Here is a 27,440-nt window from a genome sequence, read left to right on the forward strand (position 1 = left end):
TCCTGTGGGCATTTATTTGCATAACAACTGTCTCATGGAGTGAAGAACGGGGGCGGGTTTTGGGTGGCCTCAATGAGAAACAAAATTCCAATTACAAAGATCAAGAGCTGCAATGGTGGACCAAATGCATTTTTCTGGGAAGGCAATTAACGAATATCTTTGCTTCCTAAATGTTTACAGGGTAGTTGCCAATCATTTTTCTTCAAACAGTATTCTGGCTCACGTAGTAATCAGCCAATGTCCTAAGTTTTCTGGGTTGCCCTTTTTGTTTTTAATATAGTTCATAGAACAGGGAAAATTACCAAGCCTACAGGCAATTTGACCAACAGGCCCTGGAAAAACGTTTGTGAAATGGCCTACAAACTTGAGTAAAGGCTGTCTTGTGAAATCCACAGTTGGATGATGAGTAAGCCGTGGCCCCCCCACTGTCACATGTGCTTTCCCTCACAACAAATGACTCCTCCACCTGGGACATGGGGGCCTAGAAGTTCATGTCCAAGCTTAAGGGGAAAACCCAAAATGTTGGGGCACTGTAACTTTGCACTTCTGATAGAGGAGGTATAAAGGAAAACAAAAGAAAACAGGGAGTAGAAGGGTGAATGATGTTTCTACCCTTTGTCTTTTATAGGATTTCAAGCACTGCTTAGGATTCAACACATGCGTGTGGTATTTTATTCCTAGGTTCTGAAGAACTGCTTCACAATCAATTCACTTCCAGTAAAACTTATTGAAATAGGTTGGGGGGGGGGTGGACCGAAAATTGCTATTTTTACACATTAAAAAATCCTTTTCCCATCTTTGAAAACTTTTGGGCTAGAAACACACAAGTCATCCAGCTGTCCTCAAAGTCATTCTCTCTCATCTGTTGACCATTTTTTCCCCCTGTCCCTTCTCCTCCATACCTTTGAGGTGGCTGGCCTGAGAAATTCCAAAGACCATCCTGCCACCCCTGGGAAGCATTTTGCTTCTTGAAGGGCTCTCTGAGTGACCCTAAAACTGAGACAGGCCCTAACTACGCTGGCAGCACATGAAACAAAACGGAAGCATTCATTGCAAAGCCCCTTTCATGTGGCCCATTAATTAAACCACACGGGATATAATATAAGGTTTCCTGGGCTGGGAAACAAATACATTTTATAGCATCTTTTATGAGGCCAGTCATTCCGCAGGGTATTTTCCTCTCCGGAGGAATTCCATGTCCTGCAAATTGAAGCTGTGTGCTGGTGACCTTCAGGAGGCCAGCATCCTCATCAAAGGCCAAAGAAGGAACCAAGACCCCGAGGCGGGCTGGGGGATCTCGGCCCCACTGTCGGGCCAAGTACCTTTAAAGATTCCTCAGAAGAGGAAGATCAAGAGGCTCTATTTCTGCTTCTCCGGCATCTCGGGGCCCAGACGCTGTCAACGAGCAACCAAGCAAAAGCCCTGGAACCTGGAGTCCCTGAGCCGAGCTCTCCAACGTCAGCATCACTGCAGCGTCACCTGGAGGGCTTTTTAAGAAAACACACCTTGCTGGGCCCTTATCCCCCCCACCCCGCACCCGGAGTTTCCGACGGACTTGGCCCGGGGTGGGGCCCGGGAACCGTCACTCACTGCGATTCCCGGGGGCGCGGTCGCAGGACCTGCGGCGGGGGGAGGGCCCCCCGCTGGGGTTTGCCCAGGCGCCTTCCCCCGAGGCCCGTCGCCCGCCCGACGCATAAGAGGCCGGTCGTGGCCGCGGCGGCCGAAGGTCCAGGAGCCCCGCGGCCCGGGGCGAGCGCACCTGCCGCCCCCGCCCCCGCCTCCCCGCCGCGGCGCTCCCGATGGCGCTGCTCCGCGCGCTCGTCTGCTGCCTGGTGGCCGCCGGGCTAGGCCGGCCCGGGCTCGGGATGTCGCTGGCGCCCGCCGGAGGCCCGAGCCCCGCCCCGACGGCCGGTGAGTCCCGGGGGCCGCGGGGGGAGCGGTGCGCACCCCGGGAGGACGCAGCCCCAGGCCGCGGCGCAGGGAGGAGCGGCGCCCGGGGAGACCGGGGGGACCGAGGGGACCGGGGGGCGCGGGGAGACCGGGGGGCGCGGGAAGACCGGGGGGACCGGGGGACCCGGGGGACGCGGGGGGCGCAGGGAGACCGGGAGGACCGGGTGGACCAGGGGGAGCAGGGAGACCGAGGGGACCGGGGAGACCGGGGAGATCGGGGAGACCGGGGGGCGCAGGGAGACCGGGGAGATCGGGGAGACCGGGGGGCGCAGGGAGACCGGGGAGACCGGGGGGCGCAGGGAGACCAGGGACACGGGGAGGAGCGGGGAGGCCGGGGAGACCGGGGGGACCGGTGGGCGCGGGCGACGGGGGTGCACGGGGAGACCCGGGGGCGCGGGGTGCTGGGGACCGGGGACGCGGGGAGACCAGGGAGACCGGGGGGCACGGGGGACGGGGGAGCACGGGGCGCGGGTGCAGGAGTGAGGAGGGATCGAGGGGCGCAGGGGGCGTGGGGATGCGGGGGGGCACAGGGGACCCGGGACGCGGGGGCCCGGGGGGATGGAGGGAGGTACCCCCGCCGGCGGGGGCGCGGGGGGGCACGGGGTCCGGGGGCTTGGGTGTGCGGGGTCACAGGGCGTCGGGAGGGCGCAGGGGCCCGGGGGCGCGGGGCGCGGGGGTGCGGGGGACCGGAGGGACCAGGGGCTGGGGGGATGGGGAGGTGCCCCGCGGGCGGGGGCGCGGCCGGGGCGCTGCCGGGCCAGAGCTCTCCGCGCGTCTGTCTCCGGGGAAACCCGAGCGGGCGGCGGGGCACTGCGCCCTCGCCGAGCCTGGGGAACCCGCGAGGTTCCTGGTCCCCACCGGGATGCACAGCTCAGTGGGACCGGGGTGTCCTTTGTCCCCATTACCTGGATGCCCCTGGGTTCCCCGGGAGTGGGACCAACTTTTATTATTATTTTGTTATTTTTAAGATTTTATTTATTCATTCATGAGAGACACAGAGAGAGGCAGACACATAGGCAGAGGGAGAAGCAGGCTCCCTGCGGGGGGGCCCGATGGGGACTCGATCCTGGGACCCCGGGGTCACTTCCCGGCCCCGCTGCCCCGCTGCGCCACCGCTGCGCCACCGCGGCTCCCAACTTGATTCATTCTTGACCCTCGAATGCAGTACTTGTTGCAGCAGCGGCTGCCAAGCTGGGATGGGCCCAGCGCATGGGCATCACCTGAAGTGGTTAGGAGTGCGGGTTTCCAGGCCACCCCACACGTATGGAATAGGAAACTCTGAGAATTGGGGTCCCACAACCTGCCTCACGAATTTCCCATTGTAGGATGCCTTTTGAGCCTTCAGTTTCAAAGATGAAGGTACCCCCACCTCCCTGACTCCCTGGGAAAAGAATTGCTTTGTTAATTAGCGGGGCTGGGGGGGTGGGGGAGGGTTTTGATAGGTGGAGGTCTATTTTGTGGTTGGGGCATAGCTGTCCCCAAAACACAGGCGCTTGGTGCCTTAGACCCTCCCCTCTCCGTCGCTCTTGCTCTCTCACTTTGGAAATGCTTTGAGAAAAGAACCTCCTCTTTGTCTGAGAGCCAAGTTCTCATGACTCAGCTGTCAGGCAGTTGAAAGCAAGAACTGTGAATCTGGTTTCCCAACTGTCAGTCATAACAAGAAGTTGTCCCCAAATACGTGTGTATGCTGCTTTCTGCTTTTAGTAAAGCTAGTGGTGTTTTTAGGATTTTGAGATAAAATGTCCCAGGGTGCCTGGGACCACCCAATGGCAAATTTGCTGTTTGGTTTTAAGGCTCTGATGGCAGAAGGCCTCGATGACAACTTTCTGATGTCTAGGAGATCTTCACTTACAGTTCCCTGTTTTGATAGGGAGGTAGAGTCACTTAGGGAGGGGGCAGGAGTGGGGTGACCGGGTTTGAAGATCTGCCCAAGTGTTGATTCAGCACTTTCATTGGATATATTATTTTATTTGTTTTCCACTCAATGTGACATTCTCTCTCCTCCTGACTCCATCCTAAATTGCTTCCTTTACAACACCCACCACGAATGGCCTCTGCTCACTTGGGGTATGTGTTTGTGTGTGTATGTGTGTGTGTGTGTGTAAATTCCCCGCCCTGTCAAGTCCCAGGGCTCAGAGGACAACTCAGAGAGACCTTACCTGGGTGTCTGTCTCCAACTCTTCAGAATTAGTACAGCAGGGCCTGCACAAGTATTTGGTAGGAACTGACATTATAAACAAGCAAACAAAAATACCTGTTGGAAACAATAACCATGTGTCCAAACATCTAAATTATGGTTTATTAGGTTCTTTAGGATAAATTATAATGTCTTTAGATAAATTATAAGTTTTGGGGGGATAATGTTGAGCATTTATCTAGGTATGTTGATGGCTGCATATGCACATACATTTGCCGAAATCTCGTTTAAGATTATCTGCAGAACAAGACAGAAATAATTGTGTAGTAAAAAGTGCTTTGGACTGAGAACCAGGGAATCTATAGCAGAGTGTGAGCCACAGGCCAGGTCTTTGGCCTTAGACACACACACACACACACACACACACACACATGCACAGCACTTTAATATATAATTTCACTAGAGGTGGGAGGTGAGGCCTCCAGAGGTTCATTATTCATAAACTTGTCAGAGCTCCTTTTGGTTTCTATTTAAAGACTTCCTTCAGTGCATCTAAATAATTACCCCTCACTTATCTGTATCTGGCAATGCAATATAGTGGAAAGAACGCTAGACTGGAAGTCTGGACAGACTGGTTCTAGTTCAGCTTTCATTGCGGAGTCACCAAGTGACCTTGAGGAAACCCTGAAATTCTCCTGTGCCTAATTGAAAAATGTTTATTGAGGACCCACTCTAGGTCAGAAATATTCTAAGACGCTCAGGATATATAAATCTAGGTACTAGAGGTGTGTTCTTGATATGTTCCTAGCTTGGGTTTCTACAATGTTAATATATTTATTCTCTCACGCTCCTTAGTTGTCACAGTACCTCACGTAGGTGTTGTCATCTATTTTACATGAGGCAAGTGAGACGGAAGGACGCTTAAGGGTGAACACACACACAGAGGCAAGCGTTGCAGGGTTAAGAGCAGCGTGGAGTCTGGAGTTCTATCTCCTGAATCCCTATCTTGACTCTCTGGGGATTGGCACATGTGACTTGGACTTAATCTCTGTATGCTGCAATTCCTTGCCCGTAAAATGAAAACCATGATGAGTTAATGCAGGTAAAGCATGAAAAAAAAAAAAAAAAGAAAAGAAAAAACCAGTACTAAGCTAACAGTAAGTACTTGATACATTTTAACTGTTGCTTGGAAATGAAGAGGTTCAATCTCAATTTCAAGCTTGGGGTCAAAATAACTGTATAACTAGCATCGAGTTTACTAAATGCCTGGTATCTTTTAAGAGCTTTTCTTCTACTAAGTCACTTAACCCTCATACAAAACGCAGTCATAGTCTTCCCATTTTGCAGATGAAACAAGACAAGATCACACAGATTAGGAAGAGGAGCTTGGGTTGATTGATTGATTGATTTAAAATCAGAGAGAGAAGTGGGGAGGGGCAGAAGGAGAGGGAGAGAGAGAGAGAGTCCTAAGCAGACTTGGCCCTGAGGGTGGGGCCCTACATGGGCTGGATCCCATAATCCTGAGATCACGACCTGAGCTGAGACCAACCCACTGCACCACTGAGGCGCCCCTGCATTTAAAGTCGTGGTCATCTCACTCCAGAGTCCCCACTCTTAACCGCAACACTGTACTGTTCTGTGTGTAGTTTATTATAATTTAACATTCTACAAGTGGTTAAAAATGCATGTTTACATAAAAGAAGATGTACTATATATTTTTATGCCAAGAAGGACAGCCTCCAGGTTGATGCCGAGCTATTTGCTGACCCCGCTCTGTGTGTTGGCTAACGTATGTCCAAGCTAAAAATACAAGTTGGAATATTCTCTGCACTAAAGAATAAAATAAATCCAGCCCGAGTGGCTCAGCAGTTTAGTACCACCTTCAGCCCAGAGCGTGATCCTGGAGCCCTGGGATCGAGTCCCACATGGGGCTCCCTGCAGGGAGCCTGCTTCTCCCTCTGCCTGTGTCTCTGCTTCTCTGTGTGTGTGTCTCTCATGAATAAATTAATAAAATCTTTTAAAAAAAGTAAAATAAATCCCTCTTGGCAAATGTTTTCAAATGGGGATGGAATACCAGGTAATCGATTGTAAAGACTAGTTTAGGTCTATTTGCTTCTGGATCTTTTGTCTTCCACTTCTTGGCTATGAAGTTCAATATGTTATAAACTTATAACAATGTTATGGAGAAAAAACAGCCCAAATGTAACTTCCCTTTTGTACCTTAACAAATGAACAGTTTTCAGTGTTCTGCTGTATTATCCAGCTTTGGGTTCTCTTCAGGTGTTTGCTCACATACACACTCAGCTTTTATCAGCTTTGTCCAGAGAGATAAAAGTTCGCATTCTTCTTGTCTGCTGCACGGTCCTAGGGTAGCACCTGCTGCTATGTCACTTCTGACGTGTTTCTGACAAAAGTTAGTCATGATCAGAGTGAGCTCAAAATTCAAAGTGTGAAAAAGCCTCAATATGAAACTAATTCATTAGTTGTATATGAGAAGGCAGCCAAGTGGTAAGACAGTCCACGTAAATTCGCTGTAAGCAAACTGGAGGACCTTTCAAAATGGGGTTCAGATTTTGACCCTGCCATTTATTAGCTGTGTCTTCCTGAGCAAATTTCTTAATCGACCCAGCATTCACTTCTCACCTCGAAAATGTGAACAAAGATTCTTACTTCAAGTGAGTAATTTTGGGAATGAACTGAACATAGTATATTTAGTTTCCTTATTATAACGCCTGGCACAAATGCTTAATGAAGAGAGGTACTACTATGATTATTAGTACTGGTATTTCCTTCAATTAGAGAGTCCTGTCCAGGCTATGACATGGGCTCTACCCATGGTTTCTACCCATGGTTTCATCCTCTTTAGCAAATGCTTTCCTTCCTATTATTAACATTCGATACAAGTGTGCACTAGATGTTCCTATATTTAGTACCTTTTAAGAGCTTCTGGAAATCCTTCTTTTGGCTTAAAGCTAGTAGTTAAAGATTTATATATGTATTTTTTCCACTAATGTTGACAGGCGAGGGTTTTCAAGTCAAGAGGAGGGAGATTTAGCCCCTGGTCACTGTGGAACCCTCACAGACCACATCATGTTTCCACAGGAAGAACATAAATAAATTCTGAAACCCTAAATTCTGCAAGGAAGGAACTATGCTATTAAGACACAATATAATTTTATCAGTGATCTCCCAGAAGGATATCTCCCCATATTTCATGACGCAACTGAGTGTTTGTTGCGTAGTCTTTGTTAGGTAGTCGTGCCATCCCTAAGCTCATCAGTTCTGATACATGTAAGTAACACATTTTAGTAAATTCTTCCTACTATCTTCAGAATCCTCACCTTCTGACAGGGAGGCATTGTATTTCCCTTCAGGGTAAATGAAATTTCAGTTACTAAGGCTTTCCTCCATCACAGGGAGGACTGTCTCTAGTCTGACTGTAAATACTTGTATGGACACATTCCTAAAGGAGAGTAGATTTAACACCATTTCTTTACTTTTTTTTCTAATAATAATTTATTTTTTATTGGTGTTCAATTTGCCAACATACAGAATAACACCCAGTGCTCATCCCGTCAAGTGCCCCCTCAGTGCCCGTCACCCATTCACCCCCACCCCCCGCCCTCCTCCCCTTCCACCACCCCTAGTTCGTTTCCCAGAGTTAGGAGTCTTTAAACACCATTTCTTTTCTATTCCAACAGGACAGTTTTGGCATGTGACTGACCTGCACTTAGACCCTACTTACCACATCACAGATGACCACACAAAAGTGTGCGCATCATCTAAAGGCGCAAATGCCTCCAATCCCGGCCCTTTTGGAGATGTTCTGTGTGATTCTCCATATGACCTTATTTTGTCAGCATTTGATTTTATTAAAAATTCGGGACAAGAAGCATCTTTCATGATATGGACAGGGTAAGTGATTATATACACACTCTTAGTTTCTCAATGCTTATCTCTGGTGTCCTCAGCTTCATTAGAATGCTGAATTCCTATGAAGATTAATTAGGTTTTAAGTTAAGAATTATTGGGGTTTTAGAAATGCTATGTCAAATAAATCATTAGATTACTAGAGATAAGGAAGATTTTAGAGGTCTCAGAATTTTTATTTTATTTTATTTTTCTAATACAGACTCTAGGAAAATGTTGATGTTAGCTAAGAGGTGACTCCACGCCTAGGTCAGTGTTTTGAGGTGTTTGTTAATAGGTAATAGGTCTTGATCAAATAATTAAAGCAAAAGGCTACAAAGGGAGTTGACCTGTGATAGTAATTTTATAAACATCATCTGTCATTACAGAGTGACGAGGTCTATATTTCCTATGCCTGCAGTAATGACCGTGATGCTATTTAGCCAATTTATACATTATAACTCATTTAGTCTTCACAATTGATGCTATTATTATTATTCCCATTTTACAGATGAACAAATGAAGGCTGAGCATCTAAGTAACTTGTTCAAGTGCACACAGCTAGTGAATGGCAAAGCTGGGGCTTGACTCTAGGCCTGTTACCTGTGGAATCTGTGCTTTTAATTACAAAAATATTAGCCTCTCGTAAATCTTCGGTCAAGCAGTGTGATAGGGCTTGTGTTTTGTATTCATATTACACAAATTTTTAAAAATAGGATTCTGGGTGGGAGAAAGGTAAATGAAGAGTATATCAACTCAACAATCATCTGTTGTTTTGTTGTGGAAGTGTGCATGATAATATGGCAAGTCATCATGCATAAGTCTAGTGACTTTTTATAGAAATTGATTTTGTTCTCAGGGCACTTGGGTAGCTCTGTTGGTTAAGTGGCCTTACTCTTGGGGTCAGGATCTCAGGGTCCTGGGATGGAGCCGATGTGGGGCTCCATCTTGAGGATTTGCTCTTGTCCTCTCCCTCTGCCCTTCCCTGCCCCACTTGTGCTCTCTCTCTCTGAAATAGACATCTTTAAGAAAAATGGTGTAGAAATTGATTTTGTCCCTAATGATTCTGTCTCCTTTTCAGGGACAGCCCACCTCATGTTCCAGTGCATGAACTCTCAACAGAGAAAGTCATAAATGTGATTGCTAACATGACAGCTACCATCCAGAATCTCTTTCCGAATCGCCAGGTTTTCCCTGCGCTGGGTAATCATGACTATTGGCCACAGGTAAATTTTTTTTTTAACATTTTATTTATTTATTCATAGAGACACACACACACACACACAGAGAGGCAGAGACACAGGCAGAGGGAGAAGCAGGCTCCATGCAGGGAACCAGATGTGGGACTCGATCTCGGGTCTCCGGGATCATGCCCTGGGCTGGAGGCGGCGCTAAACCCGCTGAGCCACCTGGGCTGCCCGGCCACAGGTAAATTTGATTTCAGCTTCCAAAAGTGTTTAAAGGATTTTTCCCATCAGGAACTGTCAAAATTAGGACAATAAGTGGCTGATGGTGGGGACTGGGAGTGGGGCTCATGGAGGTAGAGTGTGCTCTTAACAACTATAGAAGAAGGTAAGACAAGCTCTGAGGAAGTTAAAGTGACTTTTACTAACCCATAACAAATTACGTGTATTGTGAGTTTTGGAAGCAAATTGCCTAGTTTATGGATTATTGATTCCTGTTTTCCTTCATAATCTTCCTCAATTTCTACTTTCTTTTAAATAATTTTGTCGTTCATTCACATTTCTGAGGTAAGGTGAGCAAGAAAGTTTAATATTGACAAATGTTTACATCTAGCAGGATTTCTATCGGGTGTACAAAGTTCTCCATGCTCTGCTCCATGCTAGATTATGATGAACAAAAACATAGCAAACTCTCCTAAGAACCAAAGAGGGAGGTTCCTGTTCAAGTCTAGTTTATCTAATTAAGATGTAATTCAAGACAGAAATCGTGTTCAGAATATTTCATGCCTGATGAGCTCAGGTCTCAACCTGTTAGAGGGGCTGTTTGTTACATAGCCTGTAGGTAACAATTGGATACCGGCACTGGCTACGGGGTCCTGTCTTAGTGGTGTAGAATCTTAGACTTGTACCAATTCAAGAGATCTCTGAAGTTGCTTAGCAGTTCAGGGCTTGGCAAACTGTGACCTGTGGTCCACATTTGGCCTGCCCCTTGTTTTTGTGAATAAAATCTTATCGCAACACAGCCATGGCTATGCTTTCTGTATTGCTGATTTTGCACTAGATCGACAGAGTAGAAATGTGGCAACAGAGACTGTACGGCCTGTGAAATATTTATTATTTGGCCCTTTATAGGAAGAGTTTACTGAGCCTTGGTCTAGATCAACTCTTTGTTTTATAGATGAGAAAACTGAGGCCCAGAAATGTCACTTGTTCACGTGCTCACAGTCGCTTAGTGGTGGAGTGCGTGTCCTGGATCTTTTGTGCTCAGTTAGACTGACATCCTTTCATACATCCCTTGTTCTTGCCAGGTTAACATACTCAGCATTCCTGAACACGGTATTTACTTTCATGCCTCTCTTTGTCTAGTTTTATCTTCTTTTAGAATACATTTTCCATCTCATGTCAAAAGAATACTGAGGGTTTCGATCACCTAAATTTTGAAAATTTGTCTTCTAGGATGAGCTTAAGTTTCAAATACCTTCTTGGCACTGGCCTCCAGGCTTGAGATGAGCAATATATTAGTCTTTGGGAGTCACCCTCTAAGCCAGTGGTCAACCTTGTTATTGTTGAGATATTAGGCCACACCGGGCAGAGGCTTGGGGATGAACAATCTCCAGAAGCCAGAGGCTGCCTACATTGCCTTTTTTTTTTTTTAAAGATTTATTTATTTATTTATTTATTTATTTATTTATTTATTTATTTATTTATTTATTTTAGGGAGAGCTTGATGGGGGAGGGGCAGAGGGAGAGAGAGAGCTTAAAACAGCCTCCTGGCTGAGGGTGGAGCCCAGCGTGGGGCTGGATCACAGGATCCCGAGGTCAGGACCCGAGGTGAAACCAAGAGTCTGCCTCCTAACCCATTGAGCCACCCAAGTGCCCCAGGCACCTTATTTTTATCTGCTTTAGGAGACAAGGCAGATTGGCACAGGGGAGAACACATGAGATTTAGAGTCGTATTCACTAGAATGCAAACCCCCATCCTGCTCTGCTCCTAATAGTTTGACCAACTTGGATAACTCACTTAATGTCCTTGACCCATAAGTCATACATTTGTAAATAGGAGCAATAATACCTACCCTGGAAAGTTTTGTGAAATACCTACCCTGGAAAGTTTTTGTGAGAATTAGTGATATTACGTGAAAAGGGCATGGTTTCCTACCTGGCACATACTAGGTCCTCAGTAAGTGGAGTGGCAGCTATTACAGCAATAAGCAGTGACATGGGATACACTTTTCCCATGAGGATTTGTTTTATTTTACTTTTCTTTCTGTCTTTTTGTGAAGCCAAATCGTAAAATAATTCAAAGATATAGATAATATCCAAATTCTAAAATATATCCTATGACATGTCCTGCTAGGGTATTTGAGCAGCCTCTATACCTTACAGAGTTAATTTTTTTTTCTCTTCCTAGCTTATGACTTTATATCTGAAAATCTTTCTACCATTCTACTTCCATCCTTCCCCCCCACTCCCAGTTTTGGAAATATCAAATGTAATGTGAAAGCCCCATGACAAATTCTCCTACAGACTGATGGTTGAGATTGAATTCTAGTGAATGTTAGTAACAAATACATTAGTAACAAATCAAGCAGATAATTTGATAAGTATTATTTCTCCATTATAATCTCGTAAACATGCACATAAACATAGTTACATAAACATACATACACAGATGCATGTCCACACCCATTACATCAGAAGTAGATATTAGTGTGGGCAGCCCGGGGATTCTTTTCAGTCGCCACCCAAGGAAGCAGTCTGGGCCAGGGTCCTCATTTACTCCTACACTGGCAAGGCTGGTGCCACCAAACTTATGGGTGAGTCACTTCTCATTATACCTCATTTCTCGGCAGTGCTCATGTCACATCCAGAGAGGACTGAGTTGATGGCATGGTCCAACAGATAATTAGACATAGGAGTGATGGTGGAAAAGCCTGGGATTTAGACCAAGCTCTGGAACTGCCCAGCAGTCCCTGGATGAATCATCTAACTTCTCTGGTGCTCATATTTCTCATGTCTAAAATTGAGAAAAGAGTCCAGAGTAATTTTATATAATTTTAAGATTATACATGACCACACTGGTATGTTGCCATGGCTAACATAAATGGCCAACACTTTTAGGTTTTTGATGATGATGACGGTGACCCATTTTTAATCAGAATTCAGATTGGCTTATAAGTCATTGGTTTCAGACAGATGCCTCTGATATATGACACAATTTGAAAATATATTTAAGATAGTTAGTTCTAGTTAGAACAAGTTATTTGATTATTACATTCCCTGAATGTACTTCTATTTTCATCATGTATTAGGAACATATATTAGAAACTAATGCGACTTGGGTGTCATCTTGAAAAATAACTAAGCATTTTAGCTGATGCTGACAGGAAAACTTCTTTAAGAGATAGATCTATATCACCAATATACAGAAGAATATGAGGAAGAGTAAAGAAAATGGCTTCAGTTTATTCATATAATTTTTTTAAAACAAAAAATAGGGATGATTACCTAATTTCACAAATCATTTGTGGATTCTTATTGAGTATGTACTTTCTTAAAGCTTTGGGTTTTTTTTTTCCTTCCTTAAAGCTTATGTCACCATAAAGATTCTTTATTATAATATGATAAAACAGGGCACACCTGGGTGGCTCAGCAGTTAAGCGTTTGCCTTTGGCTCAGGGCCTGATCCTGGGATCCGGGATCCGGGATCCGGGATCGAGTCCCCACATCAGGCTTCCTACAGGGAGCCTGCTTCTCCCTCTGCCTATGTCTCTGCCTCTGTCTCTCTCCCTCTCTGTGTCTCTCATGCATAAAGAAATAAAATCTTAAAAATAATAATATGATAAAACAGGATGATAAAAAATACTTTATGGTAATAAAAATGTTTTGGACACATATTGTTTGAGAAATCAAAACCTACTGATATTCTTCACATCAAAAGCATGTGGTTGTAACTTTTCATTTAGAAGTTTTATACTGGTGTGAACATTTCAGGGGACTCTGATTAATTCTAAAGTCCTGAAGTTTTCTCCATTCCCTCAGCGTACTATACCAGGCCCTGCGTGTTCAGGCTCAAGCCTGCCTCTCTCTCTTTAATTAGCTCCCTCCCACATCCATCCTATATCCTGGCCAACCAGCACGGGAGCTTCTTTCTGTATAGAGCACTGTGTGTGCTGGTGTCTGGGCCATTGCCTTTGCTCTGATGTCCTTTCTTGTTACCTTGAAATCATTATTCAAGGCCTGGTTAGCATACTCTCTTCACTTTCCCCCGACACCATAGGCCAGCTGCAATCGTTCACACTTCTATCCTCCTAGAACCTCTGGGGTAGTGCACCTTGCACATTTTCTTATAGGTGATTGATTACATATTTTTTTGTCTCCTTAAATTACAAATTCCTTAAAGATTAAAGTCCATCTAGTATTCATCCTTGCAATTCCAGATATCCAACCTAGTACTAAGTGTTCAAGTAATGTTTAAATTAGTTAATCCATGTGTCTTTAAAGTTTCAATGGTGGGTTATATTGTTTGTGGCCAGGATCAGCTGCCTGTAGTCACCAGCAGGGTGTACAATGCAGTAGCCGATCTCTGGGAACCCTGGCTAGATGAAGAAGCTCTCCATACCTTAAGGAAAGGTAAGTGAAAGATTTATTCATCCTTCTTCTTTCTCTATTTTTATTCATGTTGTTTAGACTAAGAACTTTAATGTTTGATTGGGTGGGTGTGTTCATTCGGGATGTGCCCAGTTTTTCTGGAGGCCCATAAGTCATGTTCGAAAGCTGAAGAGAGGCACAGATGGTGAGTGGACCCAGGGCAGAGAGCAGGTCCAAGGTCAGGTGCGAGCTCTGAAAGTACAGTTGCAGCAGACCCGGGGGGGTTCTTGTCACTGGCTCCCGGGTGTGAGTGGGGTTTGCCTTTAAGCCTCATCCTCATGGAGACTGTAGTAGCTCTGGATTATATGATATCTCTTCCAGGAGATCTCTGGAAAGGTCCAACTGTGTTCCCAGTCTCTGCATTTTATGTCTCGTGGTATCTCTCATCTTAACTCCCCAAACATGCAAAACTAGGAGTTAATGCATTAATATTTCTTTTCTAAAATTTGATACCTCGTGGTTTAGTGCCAAAACACTTAATCGTTGTTTCATTGGATATTGGATACAACTGTTGTTAGTTCGGTGCGCGGAAGTGCCACTACTCAACGCGGCACTCAGTAGGTTTTCAGTAAGCATTAAACCCGATTCTTATTTAATGACAACCTATGTACGTATGAACTAAATAATGAGAAATAAGTATGACCTTCCTGACTGGCTTGTAAATCATAATTAAGAATTTGTTTTCATAGTCACTGTGAGTCTGTGTGTGTGTTTTTCTAGCGTCTGTCTTACATTTGTTTTTATAGGTGGCTTTTATTCACAGAAAGTTTCACCTAATCTGAACCTTAGGATCATCAGTCTAAACACAAACTTGTACTACGGCCCAAATATCATGACGCTGAATAAGACTGACCCAGCAGATCAGTTTGAATGGCTAGAAAATACACTGAACACCTCTCAGCAAAATAATGAGAAGGTATCCCAGAGACCAAAATCAAGGGATAAACAAGGGCTAAATTTGTGTATTTATTAACTCAAACGGGGTTTGGTATTATTAATAAAAGTATTAAAATAGAAGACATTTTTGCATGAAACACCTTATGATCTAATCAACTCTACTGTGTTTTATTTTGCTTTGGTTTTAATGCTTTGAAGATTGATTGACATCTGTTTTTTTATTTAAAAAAAGATGTGACCAAGGTCACAGTTACCATATATCATCAACAGTGCAGTTTAAATGAGTTAAATGCAAAGATATTAATAGTTTTATAATTTCATCTGTTTTTGGTGATAGGAGGGGTGGTATATTTGCTTTCTAAATTTTAATCAGTATACTTTCAATCTTGGGTATCTAAATGTCATTTGGTTATGATAAATATGCAGAAAGATTCTCATCAGTCCTCATTGTGTTTCTTTCTCCAGGTGTACATCATAGCACATATCCCAGTGGGGTATCTGCCCTATTCAGGCGGCACCATGGCAATGAGAGAATTCTATAATGAGAAATTGATAGAGATTTTTAGAAAATACAGCAATATCATTGCAGGACAATTTTATGGACACACTCACAGAGATAGCATTATGGTTCTTTCTGATACAAAAGGTAATATGTTGTTCTGTTTGCATCTCCCCAATCCAAGATGCTAGAGCAAAGCAGTGAATATCCAGTAATTTTTATGATCCAGCAAATTAAAAGTTTCACTAAATCAATCTGTCAGCACCAGGTTTTTCTGAATTATCTTCTATGCTTGTGAGCCTAATTCATATTTAGGTCTGTAATTAAGTTTCTCCCTATTTGTTTTGCGGGGCCACCAACATCTGATAGCTGTCAACAAAAAAGGCTCTGAAACCCTCAGCTCACTCAACTTTTCTTTTAGATCCTCAAGTTTAGAGGAATATTGCTGTTTGTTGTTTACCTCTTAGACTCAAGTTTCTTTTGATATGACTTATTTTACCTTTCGGAATTTGATTAGCAAAGCACAATTTACAACTGGTTTAAAATATAACAAGCACTCAATTTTAAGTGCTAATCAACATTGTCTCTACTCAGAATTAAAAGAAAAAATAGAAGCTCTAGCATCAAACAAATAGTGATTACTTATTTGTAAAGATGACTTCCTCACGAGGACAGAAAATTGGGAGTTAACGAAATAGGAGTTCTGATTTTTAGAGTAGCCAGCCTGGAAAAAAAAATTTTTTTCAGCAATTGGGGAATATTTTTAAAATGCATTACTTCTTCCTTTCTTTCTTTCCTTCTTTCTTTCTTTTTATTTATTTATTTATGAATTTATTTATTTACTTGAGGAGGGAAAGAGATAGTGACAGAGATAGCAAGAGCCAGGAGGAGAGGGAGAAGCAGGCTCCCTGCTTTACCTCTTCCATCTACAATGAATAGGCTTGGTAAAAATGACCATTTTTTCAGCATATGATAGCTGTTTTATTCAGAAATTTAGTTCTATGACAGATATATGTATAAAAACATGCTGACACTAATCAGATTCTTAGTATGTAATTATTGGCATATTGTTCTAGGTAGGTGTACAGAACTAAGTAGTTTTGTATTTGTGTATGTGTGCGTACTTGCAATAACTTGGATTTTGTTATTATTAATATTTTCAAATATTCCAAATATACTTAAAAGCAGAGAATAATAAAATAACCCATGTACCATCATTTATATTTAACATCTATTAAGATTTTGCCACATTTGCTCTGTCCATTCATTTTTTTTTATTTCTTTATTTTTCTCAAGCATTTGAAAGTGAATCTCAAACATTAGATCTGTTTTAGCCTTGCATGCTTCTGTGTGCATTGCTAAAATATATGGATAACTTACATAATTATAATATGATTGACTTACCTAACCAGATCAACGATAATTCTTTGGTATTGTCTGATACCAGATCATAATAAAAATTCTTCTAGTTTCTCAAAAGTGTCTCTTTATAGTTGTTTCAAGTCAAGATTCATCAAGGACCATGTCATTTGGCTGTTATGCCTGTTAATCTCTTAATCTCGAATTTGTTCATATTTTTAATAAAGTTAAGCTCAATTAAAAATATATGTTTATGTACGTATGTTTTGTCCAGGAAGTCCAATAAATTCTTTGTTTGTGGCTCCTGCTGTTACCCCAGTGAAGAGTGTTTTACAAAAACAGACCAACAATCCTGGCATCAGGCTGTTCCAGTATGATCCTCATGACTATAAATTACTGGTAAGTTGGCATAGTTTTGGAATTGACCCCATATTTATGCATGTCTTTGTAGTTTTCATTTGTTTAGTTGAATGTTTTCAGCTTAACTATGTAAGTTGTTTCTATATTGAAATCTCATGACGTCCTTCCTCTTTTTTATATTTGGCTTATCAGCACTTTCTAAGTATGGGTAAATGACGTCAGCCTTTGGGAGGTTGTTTCTGTTCATCTAAGGACTTCACATTTGTTTTGCACATTGGGAGGGCCTGATTTGTGGACTTGTATACATATGGAAACTTTTCACTAAGCTATATTTGTTCCAAATTATTCTTCTCTAGAACATAGCTGTGTAGATGATTGTAAACTCTGAAACCACACTCCCTCAAGAGTTGTTTTTACCTAACTTGCTGTTCCCAATCTATTCCTCTGTAAAACGAGGTTGAAACGAAGTATTACTGACCTCACAGAGCTGCTGTGACGATTACATGAACAAATATATGTAAAGCACCTAGAAAAATGCTTGGCTAATAGTAAGCACTCAATAAATGTCAAAAAAATTTTTGTAAAGAAAGTAAAATTGAGCTGGATATTTATTCTTGAGACAAAAGTTCTTTGGAGCTTATATATGGCTCTACTTTAGATCAGTTTAACGTCAAAAGGCTGGGATTTTTGCTTATGAGCACTGCCCCTTTTAATTAATAAAAATTATATTAATATAATTTGAAAAGAATTTTTCAACTAAAGTCTCTATTGATGTAAATACCTTTTTTTCTAGATAAATTTGATAGAAGTAGCTTTCTTATTCTGCAGAGTGTGTTTTAATGAAGAAAGGGCAAGGGAAATCAGATTTATTCATAAACATTAAATTAAATGAAATAAAACAGTTCACTGAATTATTTTTACAACTATTAGTTCCCTATTTTTGGATCTGAATGTCAGATACACACATATATACATATGTATTATATATGTGTATACATGTACATGTACTTGTGTGTGTATATATATATGTATATATATATATATATACATATATATATATATAAGAAAAGATACCCTGACATAGCACTAAATTATTTTTAAAGATTTTTTTTTTAATTAATGGAAGATAGAGAGAGGCAGAGACACAGGCAGAGGGAGAAGCAGGCTCCATGCAGGGAGCCTGACGTGGGACTCGATCCCAGGTCTCCAGGATCATGCCCTGGGCTGAAGGCAGCACCAAACCGCTGAGCCACCCGGGCTGCCCACTAAATTATTTTTAAAAGTGCAAAACAATACAGAATATAACTTCATTTTTTGGAAAAGACAAAAAGATAGTAGGTATATATATTCTCAGTATTTATATTTGATTTGTACATGAAGTGTAGAACAACACACATACACGGGAGTGCTGATATATGTTCAGCAAGTTCCTCACTAAGGAGAAAGAACCACTTTCATTTATAGTGCCGATTTCCATGATACTCCCATCATGGCCAATTTTAAACTGCCAAAGTGATGTCAATTAACTTTCAAGATTCCTGAAAATTTGGTAAGGGCTCTGTGAACTGATACAAGCTGCCCCCACACCACAGATTTATATGCAGCTATTAACAGTGGTTACTTCTGAGGTGTGTGAGTCAAAAGCTTTTTATTTTGTACATGTCTCCATATAGTTTAGATTATTTTCTATTATGTTCCGCCATTATTTTTAATATGAAAAAAAGTAATACAGACTTTTCTGTCAAGACTTGTTTTTTAGCAAAACCAATTCTCATTTTTATCTAAAATGACTACGACTTTAAATTAAGAGTGTCACATAAATCCTAATAAGGACTCTTCTTGCTGAGTGGTACATTAGATGCCAAAGAATGAACCAAGCTTTGTTACTGTTTTTGATATAGGATATGTTGCAGTATTATTTGAACCTGACAGATGCAAATCTAAAGGGAGAATCCAATTGGGAGCTGGAATATGTGCTGACACAGACCTACAAGATTGAAGATTTACAGCCAAAAAGTTTGTATGGACTAGCAAAACAATTTGCAACCCCGGGCAATGAGCAGTTTATGAAATACTACAAGTACTTCTTTGTGAGTTACGACAGCAGTGTAATTTGCGATGGGAAATGTAAGGCCTATCAAATTTGTGCAATTTTGAGTCTTGATCATATTTCCTACAGAGATTGCCTCAAACAACATTATATAAAGCACCATCCTTAAAGTATTTCACAGTTTGTAGAAAATGCAGCATTGTTCTGTTTCTGAGATCAGTTTGTGTGAATTGTTACATAAATCTTTGTGAGTTAGAGTGGGCAAGCAAAATTCCTAGCTTGGCCTTCTTTTTTATAATCCTCAAATGTAGATATTTGTAACACTTTAAATCTTTACTACATCGAATATATTCAAACTGTGCCTTACTAGAATGATGTCTGGATGTGAATATCTGATCTTCCAGTTTATATGCCTAATTTATACTCTTGTACACTCTTGAAATTACCATTTATACAATAAAGCAAATGATTTCTCCTCAGTTGTGATGAATTACTTTAAAAAGGGAAATTTTCTTTTAATTCGCTCTTGTTAAAAGCTCATGTGTAAACTGAGGTTCAAACTGTTTAAATCTCATGTGTAAACTGAGGCTAACATTGTTTCCAAGCACCAGCTGCTGTTGGAAAAACACCAACGTCTCATTGAGGCCATCTAGGGGCTTATGCAACACTATGGGACATGAGTTGCTGTCTTTGCTGTGTGAGTGAGGCGGAGTCCTCTCCACTTTAAGGAAGTCTCTTCTCTTTAAGGAAGAGAGGGTCACAAGTTGTGCTTATTGTAAGTGTAGTACTAGCTTAAGGCCTAGATCCTAGCCCAGTGCCTGGCACTTTTAGTAAATAATTGTTGAAATGAATTGAAAGATACGAATATTTCTCAACGAAATATGCCAAGACGCAGCAGTGGTGTTTTCTTTGTCACAATACTCCAAGAAGGATAAAAATGAGCCTTTATTTTGTGGGATTGTTTTTAGGGTTCTCCCAAGGTTGCTTGCCTCTCAGCAGCTTCTCTCAAGCTGTTGTTTGCTTCCCGGCTAAGTGGGAGACTTCAAGTAGAAAAGAGGAGGAGGAGACCCAGAGATTTAGGAAACTTCAATACTTTGGCTAACTGAAGAGGACAAGAATCAGCAATCTGAAGTCAATCAATAAGCAGAGTGAGACTCATTATCCTGTGATTGGTTTCACTTCATGTAAGAAAAAGAAAAGTGACTTAAACATGTAAGATCTCATCATAATGAAACTCAATTATTCTGATTTCCAAAGGGCTGAGAACACAAATATTGCAAAGTAAAAACATAACATCTAAGAGACTATTGCTATTCATTAGGGAAATATTTTCTTTTTTTTTAAATTTTTATTTATTTATGATAGTCATACAGAGAGAGAGAGAGAGGCAGAGACACAGGCAGAGGGAGAAGCAGGCTCCATGCACCGGGAGCCCGACGTGGGATTCGATCCCGGGTCTCCAGGATCGCGCCCTGGGCCAAAGGCAGGCGCCAAACCGCTGCACCACCCAGGGATCCCTGGGAAATATTTTCTTAATTTTTAGGTTTAAAAAATAAATGAGTATGGTTGTTGGAAGTGAGAATGTGAAAACAAAGCAAAAATTCATTGTTATAAAATAATCACATTATTTCAATATCATCCTGCCTTCAATTATATTCAAAGTTGATATTGTCAAAAGGCTACATTATATATTTATATATTTTTACACATAAAGAAGTTAAGGAAGGGCAGAAGTTTTAAGGAAACAGGTTTGTGCTATATAAGAAAAAAATTTTAAATGGCAAGAACCAAAGATGGTGTGACTCACAATGAGTCCCCACACTGGGAGTGAACAAGCTTAGGCTTGCAGGATCATGGTGGAGGGAATTCCTGCATCTGCTGGGGTTTGGGGCAATGAACAAGCAGGGTCCTTTCTACATTATTCTACAGCTTAAAATTTTTAATGCTGTTAGTATTCAGGTTACTTTTCCCTTAAAATAGAAATAAAAGGTCTTCCATTTCGGGTAATGTTTAGGGGTTTGTCTCAGTAATTAAATGAATTTCACTGTTCCAAAGTCAGAGCAATTTACAATGATTTATCATGGTCTATTTCAGATTATCATTAACCAAATCTCAAACTCAGCTGTCCAGTGCTTGAAAGGTCAATACAAGAGACAAATGTTGATTGGAAAGGAATTTGAGCTTTATATTCAGAAGGCCAGCCACCTGGAGAAAAGGCAGATTTTTGTCCAAAAGCCAGTTCTGAGGTTTCTGCCTCGCCCAGAGGGTTTTTTTTTTTTAAAGATTTTATTTATTTATTCATGACAGACACACACAGAGAGAGAGAGGCAGAGACACAGGCAGAGGGAGAAGCAGGCTCCATGCAGGGAGCCTGATGTGGGACTCGATCCCAGGACTCCAGGATCACGCCCTGGGCCGAAGGCAGGCACTAAACCACTGGGCCACTCAGGGATCCCCCCAGAGGATTTTCAAAAGACAGGGAGTCGTTAATCAGTAAGGAGGTGCAGTGGCCTGTATCACTGCCTGACTCTATGTAGATCTCGTGGTGCCTACTTACAACTTTCAGTGCTTGAGGGTTGTGTAAGAGGCCTAATCCCTGTTCTGTGATGTGTGAGGGCTTTCTATTCGCCTTCTAGAAAGGAAAGTAAGGTTTATCAATTCACAAGGAGGGTTAGTAAGTCAATCATGCGAACTTAAGAACACCTACTAAAGACCATCAGGCTACTTAGAAAGATCACGGCAGCCTCAATTTCCCGCTGTCAATTTTACCATTCCATATCTATGGGATTAAGGACCCAGGTCCATCTTCTGTAGCTTCTTCATGCTGTCGGAGGGCGTAGTCGTGACCTTGGAATGGAGTATGTTAATACAGGCTTGAAGCATTCCTTTACGCACAACTGAGTTGACTTGCTCGCACAGTTTTGCTAGACACATTGTAATGAGCTTAATTCCTATGTATACACATACTGCTACTAGCATGAGGGTGAATCTTAATTTTAGAATGTCTTCTAATATGGACCTAAGTCCTGATGGTATCCAGGAGAAGGTGTTTGTGAACCAATTCCATCCTCCCTGGAGCAGAGGTGTATGGCAATCTATAGAGTTTGCTGCAGCCAAGTGGCTTGTTATCTGATTTTATCAAAACTGGTTTCCACTTCCGAGGAGCTATTGATATAAGCACAACGAGACGAATTAGCCACACTATGAATTCCCCCTTACTCAACTAGGATATAGTCTAGGTCCATATGGTTATCCAGGACAACTTTAGGGAATCTAATAATTTTTGTAAGGTAGCCAAAGATTTGGTGGTTTTGCGATGGTTGAGTTTGGTACAAGTTGCAAAGCACATGGTGATGGGCAGGAGCCTGCCACCATGGCAACAACATATAACCAAAGAAATACTGACCCCCATAAAGGATATTGCCCTAGGAGGTCACAAGTCAGTCTTGTAGATGATATCAGGGAACTAGCTCCATGTTTATTCTCATTAACCAAGTGGAGGGAGAAAGGGATTCCTGGGGTGTCCAGGAGTAGGAAGGGTAAAAGAATTTGTAATACAGTCTGTGGCCCAGGGGACTCCATCTAATTTGCAAGTAAAGACAAACCCATCCGGAGCACAATGATGGAAGGTGGAGTCCTTCTCAGGTCTTAGTGAAAATCCACTTACCAACAGGGCAGCTCAGTCCCTCCAATTTCTGCTCACCTGAACCTGGCTATTGATGTCATCTGTAGCCGAAAAGAAAATAGGGTTCTTGTTTACACATAGGGAGCTGGTCCCTTTTGGGAGATAGTTTCATATGATATCTAATTGGGGAATGCATGCCTATTTTCTGTGCTTTGAAAATAACCTCTTTTAGGATAGTTACTTAGAGGGACTATGAGACATTGAGGTGCTTCAAGATCATTTTGAGGGAATCCAGCTATTCTAAAACTATAGATTTTTAAGTATTTTTTTTTAATTAAGTAAGCTCTACGCCCAATGTGAGGCTTGAATTTGTGACCTTGAGTTCAAGAGCCACATGTTCTACTGACTAAGCCAGCCAGGTGTCTCCTAACCCTATGCGTTTTTATCTGGGCCTTAGCAATTGGGAAATCAATTGCCTTTGGAGATTTCTGAGGTGTTTGAAATGGAGTGGGCCAAGGGTTCTCCATGGCCTAGCACCAATTGGGCTTTTGGATGACATATCCAACAATCAGTAGCATATGTAGTTGTAGCCAAAGTCTGAATTACCCATACTGGTGTCCTGTCTTTCCAATTAAAGCAAGAGAAGACGTGGTTATTATGGATCACAGAATGAGCATAGTTGTCATGGATTTCCTTTCCTAAAGGGGGATTTTAAATCTCCTCCAATAGGATGGCTTTCCCAGTGGGGGATTTCAGTGGCCTCTTTGTTGTCAGTAGGTGGAGCCCTCTTCATTCTGAAGTGCATCTGCGGCTTTACCCCTGCAAGCTTCAGAGAAGTATGAGTGGTTAGTAAGACTTTCTAAGACCCTACCCATTTCTCAGCCAACTACTGATTGGGTCCTTAATTTTTCCAGGTCTTTAATAGTACTATGTCTCCAAGGCTGAGGGGATGTAGTGGCTCATCGGATGGATACATAAACCTAGAGAGGACAAATCTGGGCTAAACAGTGAATATTTGACTTAAATGTTTCATGTGTTGTTTACTCCTATTTTCACTTTCTTTGTCTAAAGGTGATGTCCCTAGAGACAAGGCTTGACAGGGTCCATATATAATCTCAAAAGAGCTTCATTTTAGCTTGCTTCTGGGGACAAGCCTAATGCAGAGCAGGGCTATCCGTAGAACCTTATCCCATCTCAGGTTTGTTTCTTGACAGCTTTTGGCCAAAGCCCTTTTCCATATATGATTCATTTTTTTTCCTGTTTTTCCTGTGCCTGAGGTTTCTATGAAGCATATAATTTCCAGTTGATCTGTAAAGCAGTATTTACTTTCTGCATTATATCAGATACAAAGGCAGGTCCGTTATCATTCTGAATAGTATAAGGGAAACCGAACTTAGGAACAATTTCCTCTAGCAGAAGTCTTACAATGTTTGAAGATTTTCCTATTTGGGTATGAAAAACTTCAACCCATCTCAATACACTAGTAAATATTTAAAATTCCCAGTAGTCTTAGGCATTGAGTAAAGTCTACTTACCCATTCCCCTTTATGTTATATCCCTTGGCTTGGTGGATGACTTTCAGTTTTTGATTATTCTTTGCACATAGAGGGCATCTCTGGGTGACCATATGGGCCATTTTTTATAGCGATGGCCCTTTGTTGTGCTTTGTTGTGCTTGACCTGAGACCCAACCCCAGGGACTATCTTCTGGGCATCCTGTGTCAATTTAGTGTTCAAACACCATATATGACCCTTGTATCTGCTAAAAAGTCCATCAGTTGGTTGCCTACTGTCAACTGTTCCTGGGACTCCTGTGGGGAAATTATCAATGACACATAGAGAGCCTCAAGGCCTCTTCATTCATTCCTATTGCCCCTGTATCCTTTTGGAGCTTTTTCCATATATCAGGGGTGCTCTGTTCAATGAATTTTACATTTCTGGGGACTCTGGGTCAATATGTACATTTCTGACAGGCTTGATAAATTCTTTCTAACCAGGCTGTTGGGTTTTCAGTTATTTCTTTTCTTAATTCTTGAATTTTACTCAAACCATACTAGAATCTCCTTATTCAAATGTGCCATGATGCACCACTGGTAATGCTCATGTTGAGGTCAACCCCTCTGCTTGGGGGTTGGTTCAACATGGGACAACCAATGGGAGGGCAGTTGCTGGGTGTGAGGCCTGAGCTGAGTCTTCACGATAGAGGTGCTACACTTTCTCATCTGCTTTGGGTAGTACTAGCCATCTTTCATTGGCAGTTAACATCATATTCATTAAAGCTGGTATGTCTGCCCAAGTTGGTTGATGGTTCACAAAAATGCTCAGAAAGAGTTCCATCACCTTTTGGGTGTCACATCTATAAAAGAGATTGATATTTTTTTCAATTCATTAAGACTGACGTTGAAAAACAAGTATATGTCCAATAATATCTGAGGAGCTATTCTTGAGCATCAGTGCTCCCTAATGGGTATTGACTTGAAAAGATATTGCCTAGGCATCACAGTGAGTGCTCTCTGTCCAAATTGGGTGCTCTGTCAGGTCTTAAAGGGAGATATTATCCCAGGATTCCCTTCTCCCATCCCATAGGATAGTGGGATCAAAGCCCCAAGAAGGGGAGAAGGAGGTGGAGGTAGGAGCTCTGGCGGGGGTGGGGAGAGAGTGGGGAGCAGTAGAGCTAGATTTGCTATATGTCCTTCCCCCTCCTTCTCTCTTTGTTTTTTTACTTATACCATCAAGACATGCTTTTGGTCCTTCTCTTAGTCTTTGCGCCGTTAAGTTACTGTTTTCCCAGGCAGCATCTTTATGATAAAGTTACGAAGGCCCGAACACAGGGTATCTCATCATCCTTTCCTTTGACAAAAAAACTCTAATTGTAAAATAGTGTAAGATTTTAAAGATCCATTTAGGGGCCCTCTCTCATCTGACTCTAGATGGGACATTGGCCTGGCAGTATTAAAATAGAAAATCTTCTTTTTCTTAGTCATGGATTCCTGGCTATATTCTCTCAATTTATTCAAAATCCAATCCAATGGGGTAGGTGGCAGGGTAGAGATAGAACTTCTCATTACAGAAAATATGATAAACACAAGCACATATACACACGTCCTAAAGCCAGATCTGCCCTGAATCCTAAAGAAATTGTTAATTCAAGTCCTTAGTTGCTCTCAAATGTTGTGCCTTTCCCAGAACAGAGGAGTACAGACAACAAAAATAAAAGTGCCTGACACTTCACAAGAAAACTAAGTCAGTGTGCACTTCTGAGAAACTTACCTGGTCCAGAAACTTGCAGAAACCTGGTCACCTTGCACCAAATGTTCTTTTCCTTTCCATTCAAGTCAAAAAGCGAAATTGGCAGTTACTGCTGGTTGGGAATCAGCAGGCAATTTCCCTGAGGCAAAAGAAGCCTCTGCATCTGTGGGGACAAATCTCTGATACCCTCTGGGAGACCATCTAGCCCCTGGGCTGCTAACCACTTGCCATCTTCCAAGTTATTACCTGGGAAGTGAATGAGGAAGCTCTGGTGCACTGCAGCAGCCAACTGCTTCTCTTTGGGATCCCAGGGGTCACTGGATGCCACAGGGGCATCAGCTCCCAGCTGGCTCACCAAAATTTGTGACTGAATCCCAAGTTCAGCTGCTCGTCCCCACCAAAGGTCAATCAATACTCAAGAGACAAGCGAAGATTGGAACATGAGCTTTATTCGGGAGGCTGGCCACCTGGGGAAAAGGTTGACTCTTGTCCAAAAGCCAACTCCCCAGGTGGCCGGCATCCCTGAATAAAGCTCATGTTCCTTTTCAATCAATGCTTATCTCTTGAGTATTGACCTTTCCAGCAATCAGCAGCCAAATTTGGGATTCAGTAACAGCATGTTCAAATACAGAGTAAATTTTATAATGGCCACACTGAAATTTATCTTGATTTGTCTCTGTTTATTGATTGTACTTTGACAAATTCATAAACTACATCCTGTTTAGATTTTTAAAATTGCTACCTTGAAGCCAGTTTTGTTGATGGGAAGGAGGGTTATAAAAGTAAGGGAAATGACAGATCTTAATAAGAGCCCCTGAGTTAGGTGGGTAGAGAGATGTAAGGGCAAAATGTACTTGTTTATGGATACAATACTAGAAATAGCTATTCAAATGGATTCTTCCCATTTATAATAGTAACATATTCGCATATTATGAGTTGGTTGGCTAAACTGAACAGACATCTCCCATCTTGCATGAACACAATAGAAGAATCTGCTTAGTGGATTCAGCAGCCCTCCCTGTGTGGCCTTGTCCTAGGACAAGGTCTTCATCCAAACTCCTGAGAGAATTCTACAAACTCTAGACTCTTGGCAGGTGAGCATAGTTTCCACCTTCCCCTGACTATTGGAGCTGTTTTATCTTCCAAAAGAACTGAATCACTGCAAATAACTACAGCGGGTCGGTTCTATAATATAGAGTTGAAGATGAAATTCTCTGTTGCTTAGCAATTTAGTCTGAGGCATATATCTAAGAATAAACCCTCAAAAATATGCAGTAAAAATACAAAAATATCTATGGAAGCATTGTTTGTGGTAACAACAAGGAACCTAAAAACCAATTAACTATGCATCAACGGGAGAATGGATGAGTGAAACAGTATTTGTTCAGAAGGCGGAATATTATACAGAACTGAAAATCAACATTCATAAATGTCACAAGCGTACCAATGAGTGAAGAAAACCAAGTTGCCAAAGGATAAATACAATACCATTAATATCAAACTTGGAAAATGAAGAACTAGGATTGCTTAGAGACATATATGTAGCCCACCAAAAAGAGATATGCTGTTAAA

General features: G+C 42.0%; 1 protein-coding gene across 1 annotated transcript; it reads left to right on the top strand.

The window, feature by feature from the left end:
• Positions 1-1,202: 1,202 nt before the first annotated feature.
• Positions 1,203-19,474, top strand: SMPDL3A (sphingomyelin phosphodiesterase acid like 3A). Its single transcript, XM_055311600.1, has 8 exons — positions 1,203-1,911; positions 7,789-8,002; positions 9,078-9,222; positions 13,716-13,812; positions 14,577-14,746; positions 15,193-15,373; positions 16,860-16,984; positions 18,847-19,474. Exons 1-8 carry the CDS (start codon positions 1,800-1,802, stop codon positions 19,162-19,164), a joined length of 1,362 nt encoding a protein of 453 aa, XP_055167575.1. The 5' UTR covers positions 1,203-1,799; the 3' UTR covers positions 19,165-19,474.
• The last annotated feature ends 7,966 nt before the right edge of the window (positions 19,475-27,440 follow it).

This window comes from Nyctereutes procyonoides, unplaced genomic scaffold (genome assembly GCF_905146905.1).
Source record: "Nyctereutes procyonoides isolate TBG_1078 unplaced genomic scaffold, NYPRO_anot_genome, whole genome shotgun sequence".
In the NCBI taxonomy this organism is placed as follows: Eukaryota; Metazoa; Chordata; class Mammalia; order Carnivora; family Canidae; genus Nyctereutes; species Nyctereutes procyonoides.

Excerpts from the sequence above, each read along its gene's own strand:
- SMPDL3A (XM_055311600.1), top strand. The coding sequence starts at position 1,800 with ATGGCGCTGCTCCGCGCGCTCGTCTGCTGCCTGGTGGCCGCCGGGCTA. Across the intron at positions 9,223-13,715 it reads ATCATGACTATTGGCCACAG|GATCAGCTGCCTGTAGTCAC; the intron begins GTAAATTTTTTT and ends GTTTGTGGCCAG. Across the intron at positions 13,813-14,576 it reads TCTCCATACCTTAAGGAAAG|GTGGCTTTTATTCACAGAAA; the intron begins GTAAGTGAAAGA and ends TTGTTTTTATAG.